Source organism: Gobio gobio, assembly GCF_949357685.1.
Source record: "Gobio gobio genome assembly, chromosome: 22".
Taxonomy (NCBI): Eukaryota; Metazoa; Chordata; class Actinopteri; order Cypriniformes; family Gobionidae; genus Gobio; species Gobio gobio.
The window spans coordinates 28,028,025-28,040,918 of record NC_137118.1 but is presented as its reverse complement, the minus strand read 5'-3'; the positions used below and the strand labels follow the sequence as shown (position 1 = coordinate 28,040,918).

The window sequence follows — 12,894 nt, the reverse complement described above, 5'->3', positions numbered from 1 at the left end:
TCTTTCTGTCTTCAGTCGAAAAGAAATTAAGATTTTTGATGAAAACATTTCAGGATCTTTCTCCATATAATGGAAGTCAATGGTGTCCAAACGGTTCAAGGTCCAAATGAGAGGTTCAGTACAGCTTCAAAAGGGCTTTAAACCACATCAAACGGTACCAGACGATCAATAAGGGTCTTATCTATAAAATTCTGCCACAGAAATACACTAAAAACAGAGAAGAAGAGTTGTGGCTAGAAGGGGTACAGCAATGGTAGGAAGTGAGGCAAAATCTCACAATAAAATAACAATGCTCCCAAAACGCCGGATCCATGTGGATGAAACGCTGATACGGTACAAAATTAACGTATACAGCTAAACGCATCTCCGTGTGGACGTGACAGGATGAAAACACAACTGAAAGATCAACCAAACAGACATGTGACATTATTAACTAACTGACAAATTATAAAGAACATTATTATGTATCTGAGACATTATCAGTCATCATTTTTACTCTGAATATAATCATAAAATGCATCACTATTTACTCAAGTGTTACCTAGTGACTCTGCAGGAACTAGCCTATTAGTGATCTGGACAATCATCTTTTTCACTTTAAAATAATTGTCCAGATCACTAGTAGTCATTGAAGAGTTACTAGGTACTTGAGTAATTAATGCGTTATATGACCATGTTGAGAGTAAAAAAAGCCAATTGCTCACATCTCAGACATGTTATGTTGGGATTAGTAATTTTTTTATAATTTGTCATAGTTATTACCTATTAGTTCTTAATGATGCCAATCTCATTCAGTTATTGTTGATTACATGTAGTCATTAGTCCTGCATTACTTTCTGCATAGTTACCCATAAATGATGGACCATTATTCTAAAGTGTTACCAGTATAATTTACTGACAAAACATTATTTATGCCCATACCAAGGTCATTTGACCCAAGCCTACTGCTGTTAAATTTTAAGACCGAACCTGATCCAAACCCGAAATTAATTTCTCATAGTAAATACATTTCTATTTCACTTGTTCCAGACCGCCAGAGACGGTCAAACATGGTGGAAAAGGTAGCGTCTCGCGTGTCACATCGAGAATCTTGTATTATTCAGTCACACGTGACTTCAACCGATGACATGTTAGGAGCTATATCAGCTTCCGACTACGTCACGGTCGGTCTCTTTGTCATTCTCGCGGAGGTGTGTGCACAGCTTTTTGGGTTGCCGTTTGCTTCCCGCTGTAGCTGTGTCTCGAGAAACAAGGAGTACAAGATACGCGATTGTGTTGGATTATAAGTTGCAATTATTGGATTGGATTGGACTGGTTCAGACCCATTGGTTATCCAGGGTCTTCACAAACGCGGTGTTCCGGCCACTGGAGTTGAGGCGAGTGTTGTGAGAACTTATTGGTTAACCAGGGTTCTTGTTTCACCGCGTGGGAATACCTGTTGCGCTCAATTGTGTTACAGCTGCGCTTATTGGTAAACCAGGGCGTTAGGGTTCACGTGCAGTTGCTGTGTCTCACTTTTGTTGAGTATTATATTTATCGTTGCTATTATTAACCCATTGGTTGACCAGGGTTATTCTTAAAGGAATAGACTGATGGCTGCCTCATGTGCTCTATGTTCAGGTCCTATGGATCTAATGGATGCCCATGTTCAATACCCTGTTTGTCTAGGCATCGAACATCTTAGGGATGCTTTAACTGACCCTTGCCCAGAATGTAATTTGATGCCTCTGGAGGTTAGGCGACAAAGGTTGGCAAAATTTGAGCCTGTCGTTCAAGATTTTTTGACACCAGTGGTGACCAAAGTTCAGACTGGTAGTAAGCGCTCAGCTAGCAAAACTGCGGGGCCTCCAAGTAAGAAGCAGATCCCAGATGCAACACTATCGCACCAGGTTGCCGAGCTATCTAATGCTGTGCAGGGCATTCAGGCTTTGTTTGCAAGGTCGTTTACTTCTACTACACCGGTACCCAATTCCTTATTGGCCAGGTTTGAATCAGCAGCTGAAGGTTCTGGGGAGGATTTGGATACGTTGTCTTTAGCAGCCTCAGATTCTTTAGTCGCTGATTGGCAGGACCGTTATACACCCTTGGAGGAGGCTTCTGCTCATGCTCAGTCTCAACACTCTCATAGTGATGAGAGCTCAAGTATTCAAGGTGCTGGCTCTTCAGTGGCATTTTCATTGCAAGACACAATCCAGATGGCCCTTGCTAAGTTGAATTGACGGGGTCAATTGCCTTCTCCAGTGGGAAGGCTCTTGGGCTTGTTACACAGGCTAGACGGCAAGTGTGGCTAGCTCAGTCCAAGCTTCCAGAGGTATGTCGCAACAACCTTCGTCAACTACCTCTAGTACCTGGTCAGGTCTTCGGCCCAGCTGCTCAAGAGGCTCTTGAGCGCAGGGCACGGGCTGCGGAATCTCGATCCCAGCATATTGGGTGCAGTGTGAGTTATCCTGCACTGGCTGCACAACAGGCTCCTGTTCGTCATTCCATTCCGCAGTAGCATAGACACGGGCAATCTTACAAGCCGCCACAACAGGATTATCGGCCTAGGTTGTAATCTAGAAGGGAACCACCTCGATCTCAGTTCAGGCCACCTACTCACCCTACGTCTACTCACCGGCGCCCCCCCAGAGATAATGGAAATGCCCCTCGCCGTCGCTAGGGGTACAGGGTCTGTGACGGGACTGTTTTCAACCTCTCAGTTACATCATTGGACGGGCATTACAAGCAACGAGTGGCTTCTCAACACACTCAAGAAGGGAAATTGTCTTCAGTTCCGTCACAGACCCCCAGTGAGCACCCAGGTTCGTCCAACGCTGGTCCGGGATCCTCATCAGGTCCTGGCTCTTTCAACGGAGATCCAGAACTTGTTGGACAAGGGTGCAATAGAGTTAGTAGACCCCCACATCCATCCCGGGGGATTTTATTCAAAATATTTTCTCGTCCGGAAGAAAGATGGGAGCTTCAGGCCCATCTTGGACCTCAGGCGCTTAAACAAGAGTCTCAAGGGTCTTCCTTTCCGCATGTTACAGATTGTAGATGTCCGTCGTGCAATCGAACCCGGGATGTGGTTCACCTTGGTGGACCTGAAGGATGCATATTTTCATCCCCATCCCCATTGCCCATCGCCCCGCATCACAGAAGGTTTCTTCAGTTCACTTTTCAGAGCAGGACGAATAAGTTCAAAGTTCTCCCATTCGGCCTCTCTCTGTCTCCCTGGGTATTCACACGCGTCATTCAGGTGGCACTGGAACCACTTCAACGAGAGGGCATGCTGATCCTTCCGTATCTGGACGATTGGCTGTTGTTCGCCAGATCACCTCAGCAAGCTGTCGACAACACGCACCGTCTATTGTCTCATGTCGCTGCTTTGGGTCTGAAAGTGAATTTTCAGAAAAGCTGCTTAACTCAAAGTCAGTCAGTGTGCTTTCTGGGCATGCAACTGGATTCCAGGGTAATGAGAGCTACCCTCACGGAAGGCAGAAGGCAGGTGTTGCGGACAACCTTAGCAAAGTTCCAGGTCCATCGCAAACTGCCATTTATCAGCTTTCTAAGACTAGCAGGCCTTCTCACAGCGGCGGCATCTGTCATTCAGCTGGGCTTGTTGCATCTTCGTCCGTTCCAACGCTGGCTAATAGCCAAACGGTTGTCACCGGTTCACAATCGATGCACACTGGTTCAAGTCACTACCAGTTGTGCTGCCTCTCTGAGACTTTGGAGGGGGGACAAATTTCTTCAGAGGGGAGTGCCGATGGGGCCGCCTCCAGCACGCAGGGAGGTGGTAACCACGGATGCCTCCCTCAGCGGGTGGGGAGGACTTTGGCAGCACAGAGGTATACAGGGCAGGTGGGACCCACAGTTGAAGACACTTCATATCAATCTTCTGGAACTGTGGGCCGTATTTTTCACTCTGAAACATTTCAAGCTGGAACTATCAGAGAGACACATTCTGGTGAAGACGGACAATACCACGGTGGTATTTTTAATCAGTCACCAAGGGGGCACTAGGTCCCTATCATGTCTCCGGTTGGCAAGAAGGCTTCTGTTGTGGGCAGACAAGCACTTTCTTTCAGTCAGAGCAACTCACATTCTGGGTTGCTACAACAGAGTGGCGGACTCAGTTTCCTGTGCAGAAAACAAGGCCGGGGGAATGGTGTCTGCACAAGGATGTTGTTCTGTCAATTTGGAGGAGTTACGGGATGGCAGCCATAGACCTTTTTGCCAGCAGAACAACGAGATATTGCCCACTATGGTTTTCAGCGCTGGAGGAGGAAGGTTCATTGGGGCAGGATGCTCTGGCCCACGAATGGCCGGATGTTCTCCTCTATGCTTTTCCCCCAATTCCGCTCCTTTGGTCCGTCCTAAAACGGGTGCAGGAGAGGCAACACAGACTCATTCTAGTGGCTCCTTGTTGGCCAGCAATGCCTTGGTTCAGCCTCTTATCATCTCTAACTTATCATCTCTAACGCGGAAGGATCTGCTGTCACAGATGGAGGGGGCCCTGTGGCATCTCCTTCCGGACAGGCTGAAGCTGTGCGTATGGCCCCTGGGGTTGAGAAGGTGCTCTCTCAGTGTTCAGCGGGAGTAAAGAATACGGTTATGAGTGCTAGAGCGCCTTCAACACGTCGCACTTACGCCAGTAAGTGGAAGATGTTTGTCTCTTGGTGCACAGATCGTGCTTTCAACCCAGTTGATTGTCCTATCAATGTGGTGTTGGACTTCCTGCAGTACTTGTTGGATGCTGGACGTGCTCCAGCCATGCTTAAAGTGTTTGTGGCTGGCCTGTCAGCTTACCGGGATCCTATGGAACAAGGGTCAATTGGTGCAAATAGGCTAGTGGTGGCTTTTCTTAAGGGAGCTGAGCGTCTTAAGCCACCAGTACGGGCGGTGTGTGCCCAGTAGGGCTGTCAAAATTGCTCAAAAATGACGTTTGAATATTCCCTCTAAAAAAAGCACGAATATTCGAACTATTCGAACATCTGGTTTTCATCATTTTATCAATGACGCGCATTACGTCAATAACAGGACAAATTAATACAAAGAGACATAACTACTTATATAGGTAGTCTAGTTAAGTTTAAACATATTTGACAACGTATTTCCTACACAAAAACAAGTAAATCAACTAATGGCTAAAGACCGCAGACCTCACTCTCTCTCGTCCTCACGCTTTCTCCGCATAACGGTTTAAATGAACAAACACATTTTGAGAGCTGATCAAGAGTTTTGTGCAAGCAATTAAAGGTCGCGACTCTTGTCCCAAATATAGCAGGCTTCATTCTGTGATTGAAACAAATATTAATATAAATTTTACAGCATATTATTGATCGCTCCGACCGAGCTGTGCTGTGGTAAACATGGAACTTTTCCTTGACATGAAACGGTAAATAATCAAACCAGTGGCAGCAGTGCATTTATCCTTTATTCATGCAATATCTATTCAGTCAGTACAGTAGCCTACACTTTAACGTTAAATAGGGTACCTCGGTTCCACTGCTTGATACTCCCTGAAGCCTGCCCAATCCACGACACTGATCGGTCTTATGTCCTTACAAATGAACAAAATTAATTTCTCCGTTATGTCCTATTGTCGTGTTGCAGACAGAGAGCTTGTGGCGGGCGATGCAAAGTAAGGCTGGTCCAGTTTGCACATACAAATTAGTTGCTTATATTTACAAAACGAGCCTACAAAAGCATAAAAAAGCCCGTTTAATAAAGAAAAGTTCACGAAACTAAGTGAAAACTCACTAAAGTGTTTAGTGAAATTAGGAAACATTTAGATATCATAAATTGAGTTGTATAAGTTAACGTTACATTTCTACATACATTTTGTTCTCATGTCACAAGTTATATCAAGGTTTATTTTGATCTGTTTTACATGATTCTTTTGTAGTGTGGTTTTCGGTGAAGTGTACTAAAATAAATATCGTCACCTGTGTACATTAGCCCACTTCTTCTCGACGTTTTTCCTGATAGTTTATAGAACAATTACTCCGAGTCGCCATCTGTCGTTTCAAAGAAAAGCACAACGTTGAGCGCGTCAAATATAAACACCTCGTCCGTTTGGGGAGGAGCGCGCGCAGTCAGCGGAGGCTCGCGCTGCGGAGACAGGTCAAAGTATACAAGGCTTCAGACGCGCTAGCGCCCACTCGCAAAGCAGACAGCCACGCCTCTACTACCGCGGGCGTTTTTTCCCCCACATTTTTTTATTTATTCGAATATTAATTTTCACCTTCGAAATTCGTTTTTTAAAAACTATTCGAATATATATTCGAATTTAGAATATTCGTTGACAGCCCTAGTGCCCAGTGGGAACTACATGTGATGTTGGACAGTTTGTGTTCAGCACCCTATGAACCTATGGAACAGGCAGATATTAGAAGCCTTTCTATGAAGACAGCGTTTTTGTTGGCCATAACGTCAGCCAGAAGGGTCAGTGAGTTGCATGCTCTGTCAGTGAGTCCGCAGTGTCTCTGGTGGGGGCCAGAGGGCAATCAGGTTGCGCTTTGGCCAAATCCAGCATTTCAGCCCAAGGTATTGTCGCCTCAATTCGCAAATCAACCTATTCAGCTGGCGGGGTTTATTCAGGAGGACAAGGCGGCCCTATGTCCAGTCCATGTGTTGAGGCAGTATGTGTCAAAGACCGCCTCATGGCGTACTACAGACCAGCTTTTTGTCTGCTTTGGGCCCGGAAGGAAGGGTGCATCTTTGTCGAAGCAAAGGCTTGCTCACTGGGTGGCGGACACTGTTAGTGAGGCATACCGTTCGGCAGGCCATGAGTTGCCTGCATCTGTTAAGTGTCATTCGACTCGGGCAGTGGCCACTTCTTGGGCAGCACTACGTGGTGTGCCTCTTTCAGAAATATGTGCAGCGGCTACATGGGCATCACCTTGCACGTTCACAAGGTTTTATAGACTTAATGTGGCTCCCACTACCTTTAGTTCTGCTGTATTGCCAGGGAACGCTTGAGCTTCATATCCTTGTGACTTGGCTACATTCGTCTTCCACCATGTTTGACCGTCTCTGGCGGTCTGGAACAAGTGAAATAGAACACTGGTTACTGACGTAACCGTGGTTCTATGAATGGTGGAAGACCGCCAGAGTCTCTGGTCACTCGGATTGAGAATGACTAAGAGACCGACCGTGACGTAGTCGGAAGCTGATATAGCTTCTGACATGTCATCGGTTGAAGTCACGTGTGACTGAATAATACGAGATACACGATGTGACGCGCCAGACGCTACCTTTTCCACCATGTTTGACCGTCTCTGGCGGTCTTCCACCATTCATAGAACCACGATTACGTCAGTAACCAGCGTTTCACAATATACTGTATTTAAGGATTGCATGCAACAGTCAGTATAAAAAAAATGAAAAATAAAAAGACAAGGAACTACCTCAGCACAAAAACAAAAGAGAAAAACACTTTTACCAGCAGCTATGAAACTTTCCTGGGTTACCAGCAGGTGTAAGTTAACAGTCACATAAATCTCTCTTGGAACTTGAACTTCTCCAAAACAGAGTTTGCAGAAATTATTGCCCAACTGTTTACACAAAAAATGTGTGAAGGAATGAGGAGAACTTCATCCACAGCTAGTGGTGGTTTCAGTTGATTTGGATAAAATCTGTATTAAAAAAAAGCCTGCTGAATGAATCAAATGTAAAATGTAAATAGTTTCAGAGCTCCAAATGATTCAGTGAGAGAGGTCCAGTTCAGACCGTTACAACGAAAATTAGTGAAACTTTCTGGAAATTTGGCGGTCAAAAAGGTTGATTGTCTATTGTCAAAAGTGTTGCGATGTATAAAGCACAGCTCACACAGAAGTCACTTTCAAACCAAGCAGCTTTCTGTTGGCAGTGGTATAAAGTATTGGAGTAAATGTAATTAGTTACTGTATTTAAGTATATTTTTGGCTCCTTTTGCTTTGACAGAGTATCAAAGATATTAGCAACTTTTACTCTCTACTTGACTACATTTTTGACTAAAAGTCTTTGCACAAGTTTTTTCGTATTTATCATCTAGTGGCTCTGAATTGTCAAAACCCCTCTCAAAATGCTTGCCACAGATGCGAAAAACGCATAATTTTTTAATGACGGATGAAAGTTTCGGAGGTAGTGTGTAAGTGTGATTTACACAACGTGAGGTCGTATTTATTTTGTAACGCTTGAAAATTTTCACTGGCATGTGTCTGAGGTGTTGAGGACTAGTGCATCTTTGAGCTTTTATTCAGTGCTTCTCTAAATAAACATGAATTTGAAAAACTTGAATTTTTTTCAAATTTTTGCTGTTTTCTGCTCATGTGGTATTTGTATGTTGATGATCAGGTGAGACGGGGCTGCTGCTGTCGAAGATCTGCAGTCAGAGTCCGTTCTTCGGATACGCTGGAAACAAACAGCTGACGGAGAAGAAGATCCTGCGAGACGTGTTTGTCAAAGGAGATGCTTACTTCAACACTGGAGACCTGATGGCTGAGGATGAGGACAACTTCATCTGCTTCAAAGACAGAGTGGGAGATACTTTCAGGTAGAGAGGAGCACACAACCTCACAGGCCTGTCATCACTGAGATGTAGTATGAAGTATTTGTGATCAAGCAGGTATGCATATGAGCATGGTCTTATAGATGAAATTATAAATTCTGCACGCTGGCGTTGTTTGCAGATGGAAGGGTGAAAATGTGGCGACCACTGAAGTGACAGAGATACTGGGACTGGTAGATTTTATTCAGGAAGCCAATGTGTATGGAGTCCAGGTGCCAGGTACTGTAAACATCACATGAGCACTGAGGGAAAATGCCTTATTTTAGCTATTTTATGTCTTTACATTTTTAAGATACTTGACTACTACAGCTCTTTTGTTGAAATGATGCTTTGTATGATTGGAAAAAAACCCTTCTTAATTAATTTTAAAATAATGAGATATATAGCAAATATCATCAAAAGGCTCAAAAATATTGCAAGTACGTTTGTTACCTATATCACCAGCTATACTGAGAGATTAGAAAGTTAATATATGCTAGATTGTTTGTATTATTTTTGTTTGTATTAGTTTTACAATCTTTGACTCTGTTTAATCTTGCTTTGAACTTTTAGCAGCGTCTGCTTGTGATTGGCTGATGAGAGAGTAAACAGGAAGTTAAAAAGCATCTGCCTTTCTGTGCACAGGAAATGAGGGCCGTGCTGGAATGGCTGCAGTGATTGTGAGGCCTGAGTGCACATTTGATGGAAAGAAACTGTTCAATATCGTCCTCAAAGAACTGCCATCATATGCTAGACCTCTCTTCATTAGAATGCAGGTACAAAACAAACATTAACAACAGTGTGTGTGCGTGTCTGCGTGTGTGTGTGTGTGTGAGTGTGGCCTAAATTATAGATTTTACCATGCTAGGGCATGGTTGTCACACATGGAAATTGTAAGAAGATCTGTATCTCAGAAATGATAAGGTTTCAGGTACATCTAATTACACAAAGGCTTGTTTTCTCTCTTAAATTAGGATAATTTTGTCCTTCAAAACTAATAGTCAGTATCATCATATTTTTCGTAAAGTTATCGTCTCCTAAAAGAAAGAATTGACTCTGAACCGCCTAAACGAGTCGTTTGTAATTCGAATCCCACAGCGGGACAGTTCTACTTCGCTAGAAAAGACATTTGCATAATGCCCACCTATGTTGTACGTTGTCCGCCCGCGAACAACTTGACCCGCCCTAAAATGTGACATTTTACTACATTTTACTTGGGATTCACAAAACGCTTGCTCTTGAAAGATGGGTCAAGTATCCAGTTTATTTGGGCCAGCTTGCTCCTCAGAATCACAACCTGTAATTATGATTAATTATTGATGTATTGTGGTGGCCAAAATTATTAGAACACCTGACAGATATGAATATTTTTTGCCTCCAAAACATGGTTTCATTTTATAATGTCCATGAAACATGCAGATAGTTGCTCTGACCATCAAATATCAGATGAAGTGAGTTGTACTGTTTTTAACTTTTAACTTTAATATTTGGTATGTCCACCTTTGCAGCAATTACAGCAGCACATCTCTCTGGCATAGAATCAATATATTTCCTCTGAGAACTTCAACACTAATGTTATCCCATGCCTTCTGCAACTGAAGCCAAAGGCTTTCCTTTGAATGTACAAAAGATCTGTCCAGTTTATTTTCCAACTTGCCCCAAATGTGCTCGATGAGGTTGAGGTCCGGACTTTCAGGGGGCCAGTTCATCCTTTTCAATGTTCCAGCAGATTCCTTCCATCACAGGTAGTTGCGGCAATATTTAGAAGAATGTTTTGGGTCATTGTCCTCTTGGAAAATAAATCCAGGCCCAATAAGACGACTCCTAGATGCCAAGTGTTCTAATAATTTTGGCCACCACTGTATATATTTTCTACTGGGTGTTCAAAATACGTAGTTTTATGTTTTATATTTTGTAGGTCTCTGGGTAACCAGATAAATTGAGCGTCAGCGTCAGTTCTGGCAGGCCAAGTAGTCAAGACGCTGCTAACGCTATTGGTAACAACACTGTCTCATCAGCTGATTTGCATCAGCTGTTTCAACTCCCCTCATTACTAATGGCTATGCTAAAAGCAGGGCGCCTATTTAAAGCAGATCCAGTTCGCTCCTACTACTAGCTGCTCGCTGCTTTGCAACCCGCCACCTCCCCACCTCCTCCTGTCGTGTATAACGTGGCATTTGTTTGTCATCGTTGCTGCTCTGTTCATAGGGGGAATAGTTAAGCTCTCCCAGTCCTAAACTGTGTGAGCGTTCCCTAATGCTGCTGCTGTCCTCTAACTCTCTGCTATTTCATGGTGTTCATGAAAGGTCAGAGGACTCCCTGAACAGAGCCATACCGCCAAAAATTAATTTAATTCAGAATTCATCAAACTGATTGCAATTCAATAAAAATTTCAAAATTTTTATTGTCATGTGTGTTCTTGACTTAATGGACCTGACAGAACTGTCTTACTGAACAGTCTAACGTTATTACGTCTTACTGAAATATTTCTGCTAAGCAGCTGTGGGCAACTATTACCTAAAACTGGATCTGTTAATGCAGATTGTCTGTTGTTCTTACTACTTTGAGTAAAGATAAAGGATGGAGCAAGATTTGTTTTGCAAACTTTAATGTTGCAACAGTCATTCACATTAGTGCTCTGCTTACATGTGCCCCGTTATTGATACAGTTAATACAGTTCCTGCATGTGCACCACAATAAATTAGAAATATACACATGCTTTGTTTATGGACATACACTTGTTAATGCTGATGGTGAGGAATTACAGTTGCAACATCTCATAATTTACCTCAAAATGAGTAATGTATCACTGTGAAACGTCCTGCTCAAGACATCCTTATGATGGAGGTTGGGTTGAATAACTATTTCTTCCAATGTCATCTGAATCGCACTTGGATTGATATGGTAAATTCGTCGCCATTGTTACTGTATTTACAGTGTGTACAGTCGTGTGTTCAAACAGTGTGTACAATCAAAATGTTTTTTGACCTTTGATGCATGTAAACCTGTTGTAGGAGACTCCAAAACAAAACTAGGAGCCTTTAAAATAGCATAATAGGGGCACTTTAACTGTTTTATAGGACAAGTATTTTTCTAAGAAACCCTTTCCATACCTTTCAGGGAAGTTGTCATATGTGTTGTATAGTCATATATAGCATCTGTCATGGGAAATCAACACATGCTGTCGTGAATAAGCAAGGCGTCTTATAGAATAAGGACATACAGTCTCATGAATAATTCTGAGACACAGATGAGTCATCGATGTACTATAGGTGTAAGAAAATTTCCTGTGACGTTGATACGATGAAGCTTTTACACCTGGAAGATAAAAATAGCACAAAGAAGCTCAACAGGATGTGATGTTTTCTTATACCTATACTATAGTACACTGAACTGTGTTTCATGACACCAGGTGGAAACAAGGCCTTTTAGACGTATAGATTGGGACTTCTGGACCCTCTCATGTGCCTAATCAGTTTCATTATGTACATGCTCTTCATAACAATCATGTCCACCATCTGCCTTCAGGACTGAGGCTTTCTCATGCTCAGTATGTCATGTGGTTTGCGTCTGTAGGAGTCTATGGAGATAACGAGCACGTTCAAGCAGCAGAAGTTTGGTCTCGTGGAGAGCGGCTTCAACCCTTCCAGCATCAGCGACCCACTCTACTTCCTGGACTACACAGAGAAGAGCTACATTCCCCTGACCAGCTCTGTCTATGATAGTATATTAAACTGTCAGAAAAAAGTCTAGCCCGAGCCACGATACCTTAGAGAACTGATTTAGCCCTGCCGCCGCTGAGGGACACGCTGGCTTGTTTGCAGCGCTGTATATTTGATCAGCTTCCATAGTGAATTATTGATCAGAGCTGCAGACCGTGCCATTTAGTGAATATAGAATTAGTAGATATAAAAGAGGGTAATGATGATATGCTCCGAGTGGACATGAGCGAACAGTTTGCTGTCAAATGTGCAGTCGTGTGTGCTGAGATCGACACAGGAAGTGCACCAAGACCTTAAGAAGTGGAACAGGCCATCTGGTAAATATAGTATAGTGAATGTTTGTGCGCTATGAAGGAAAATCCTTTATATTTGTTGACTGCAAAGATTATGTTCAAAACAGAGACTTTCACATATTGCTTTAGTGTGTGTCATATGAGCACATCGAGCTTTAACTTCTCACATTGCAACTCAATCCCAGTGAAATTTAAATGGTTACCGTTGAAATGACAGTTAAATTCAATTGTGTAAAAAGGAATTCCAAACTAAATTCTGGTCTTCCTGCTGATTTATGAAGCCAGTTACTCATACACTGTTCTGACATCAGACTTGAGTGGCTGTGTGTATTTGAACTATTTTAATAAACCCGGCCATCTTTTG

At 43.1% G+C, this 12,894-nt stretch overlaps 1 protein-coding gene across 1 annotated transcript in view; it reads left to right on the top strand.

Annotated features, from left to right (window-relative positions):
* The window catches only part of slc27a6 (solute carrier family 27 member 6), a 36,566-nt gene extending 23,672 nt beyond the window's left edge, over positions 1-12,894 (top strand). Inside the window, exons 7-10 of the mRNA XM_079804158.1 lie at positions 8,323-8,521; positions 8,658-8,755; positions 9,161-9,291; positions 12,092-12,894. Coding sequence (XP_079660284.1) covers positions 8,323-8,521; positions 8,658-8,755; positions 9,161-9,291; positions 12,092-12,268 — 605 coding nt within the window. The 3' untranslated portion in view covers positions 12,269-12,894. The remainder of the gene's footprint in view (positions 1-8,322; positions 8,522-8,657; positions 8,756-9,160; positions 9,292-12,091) is intronic.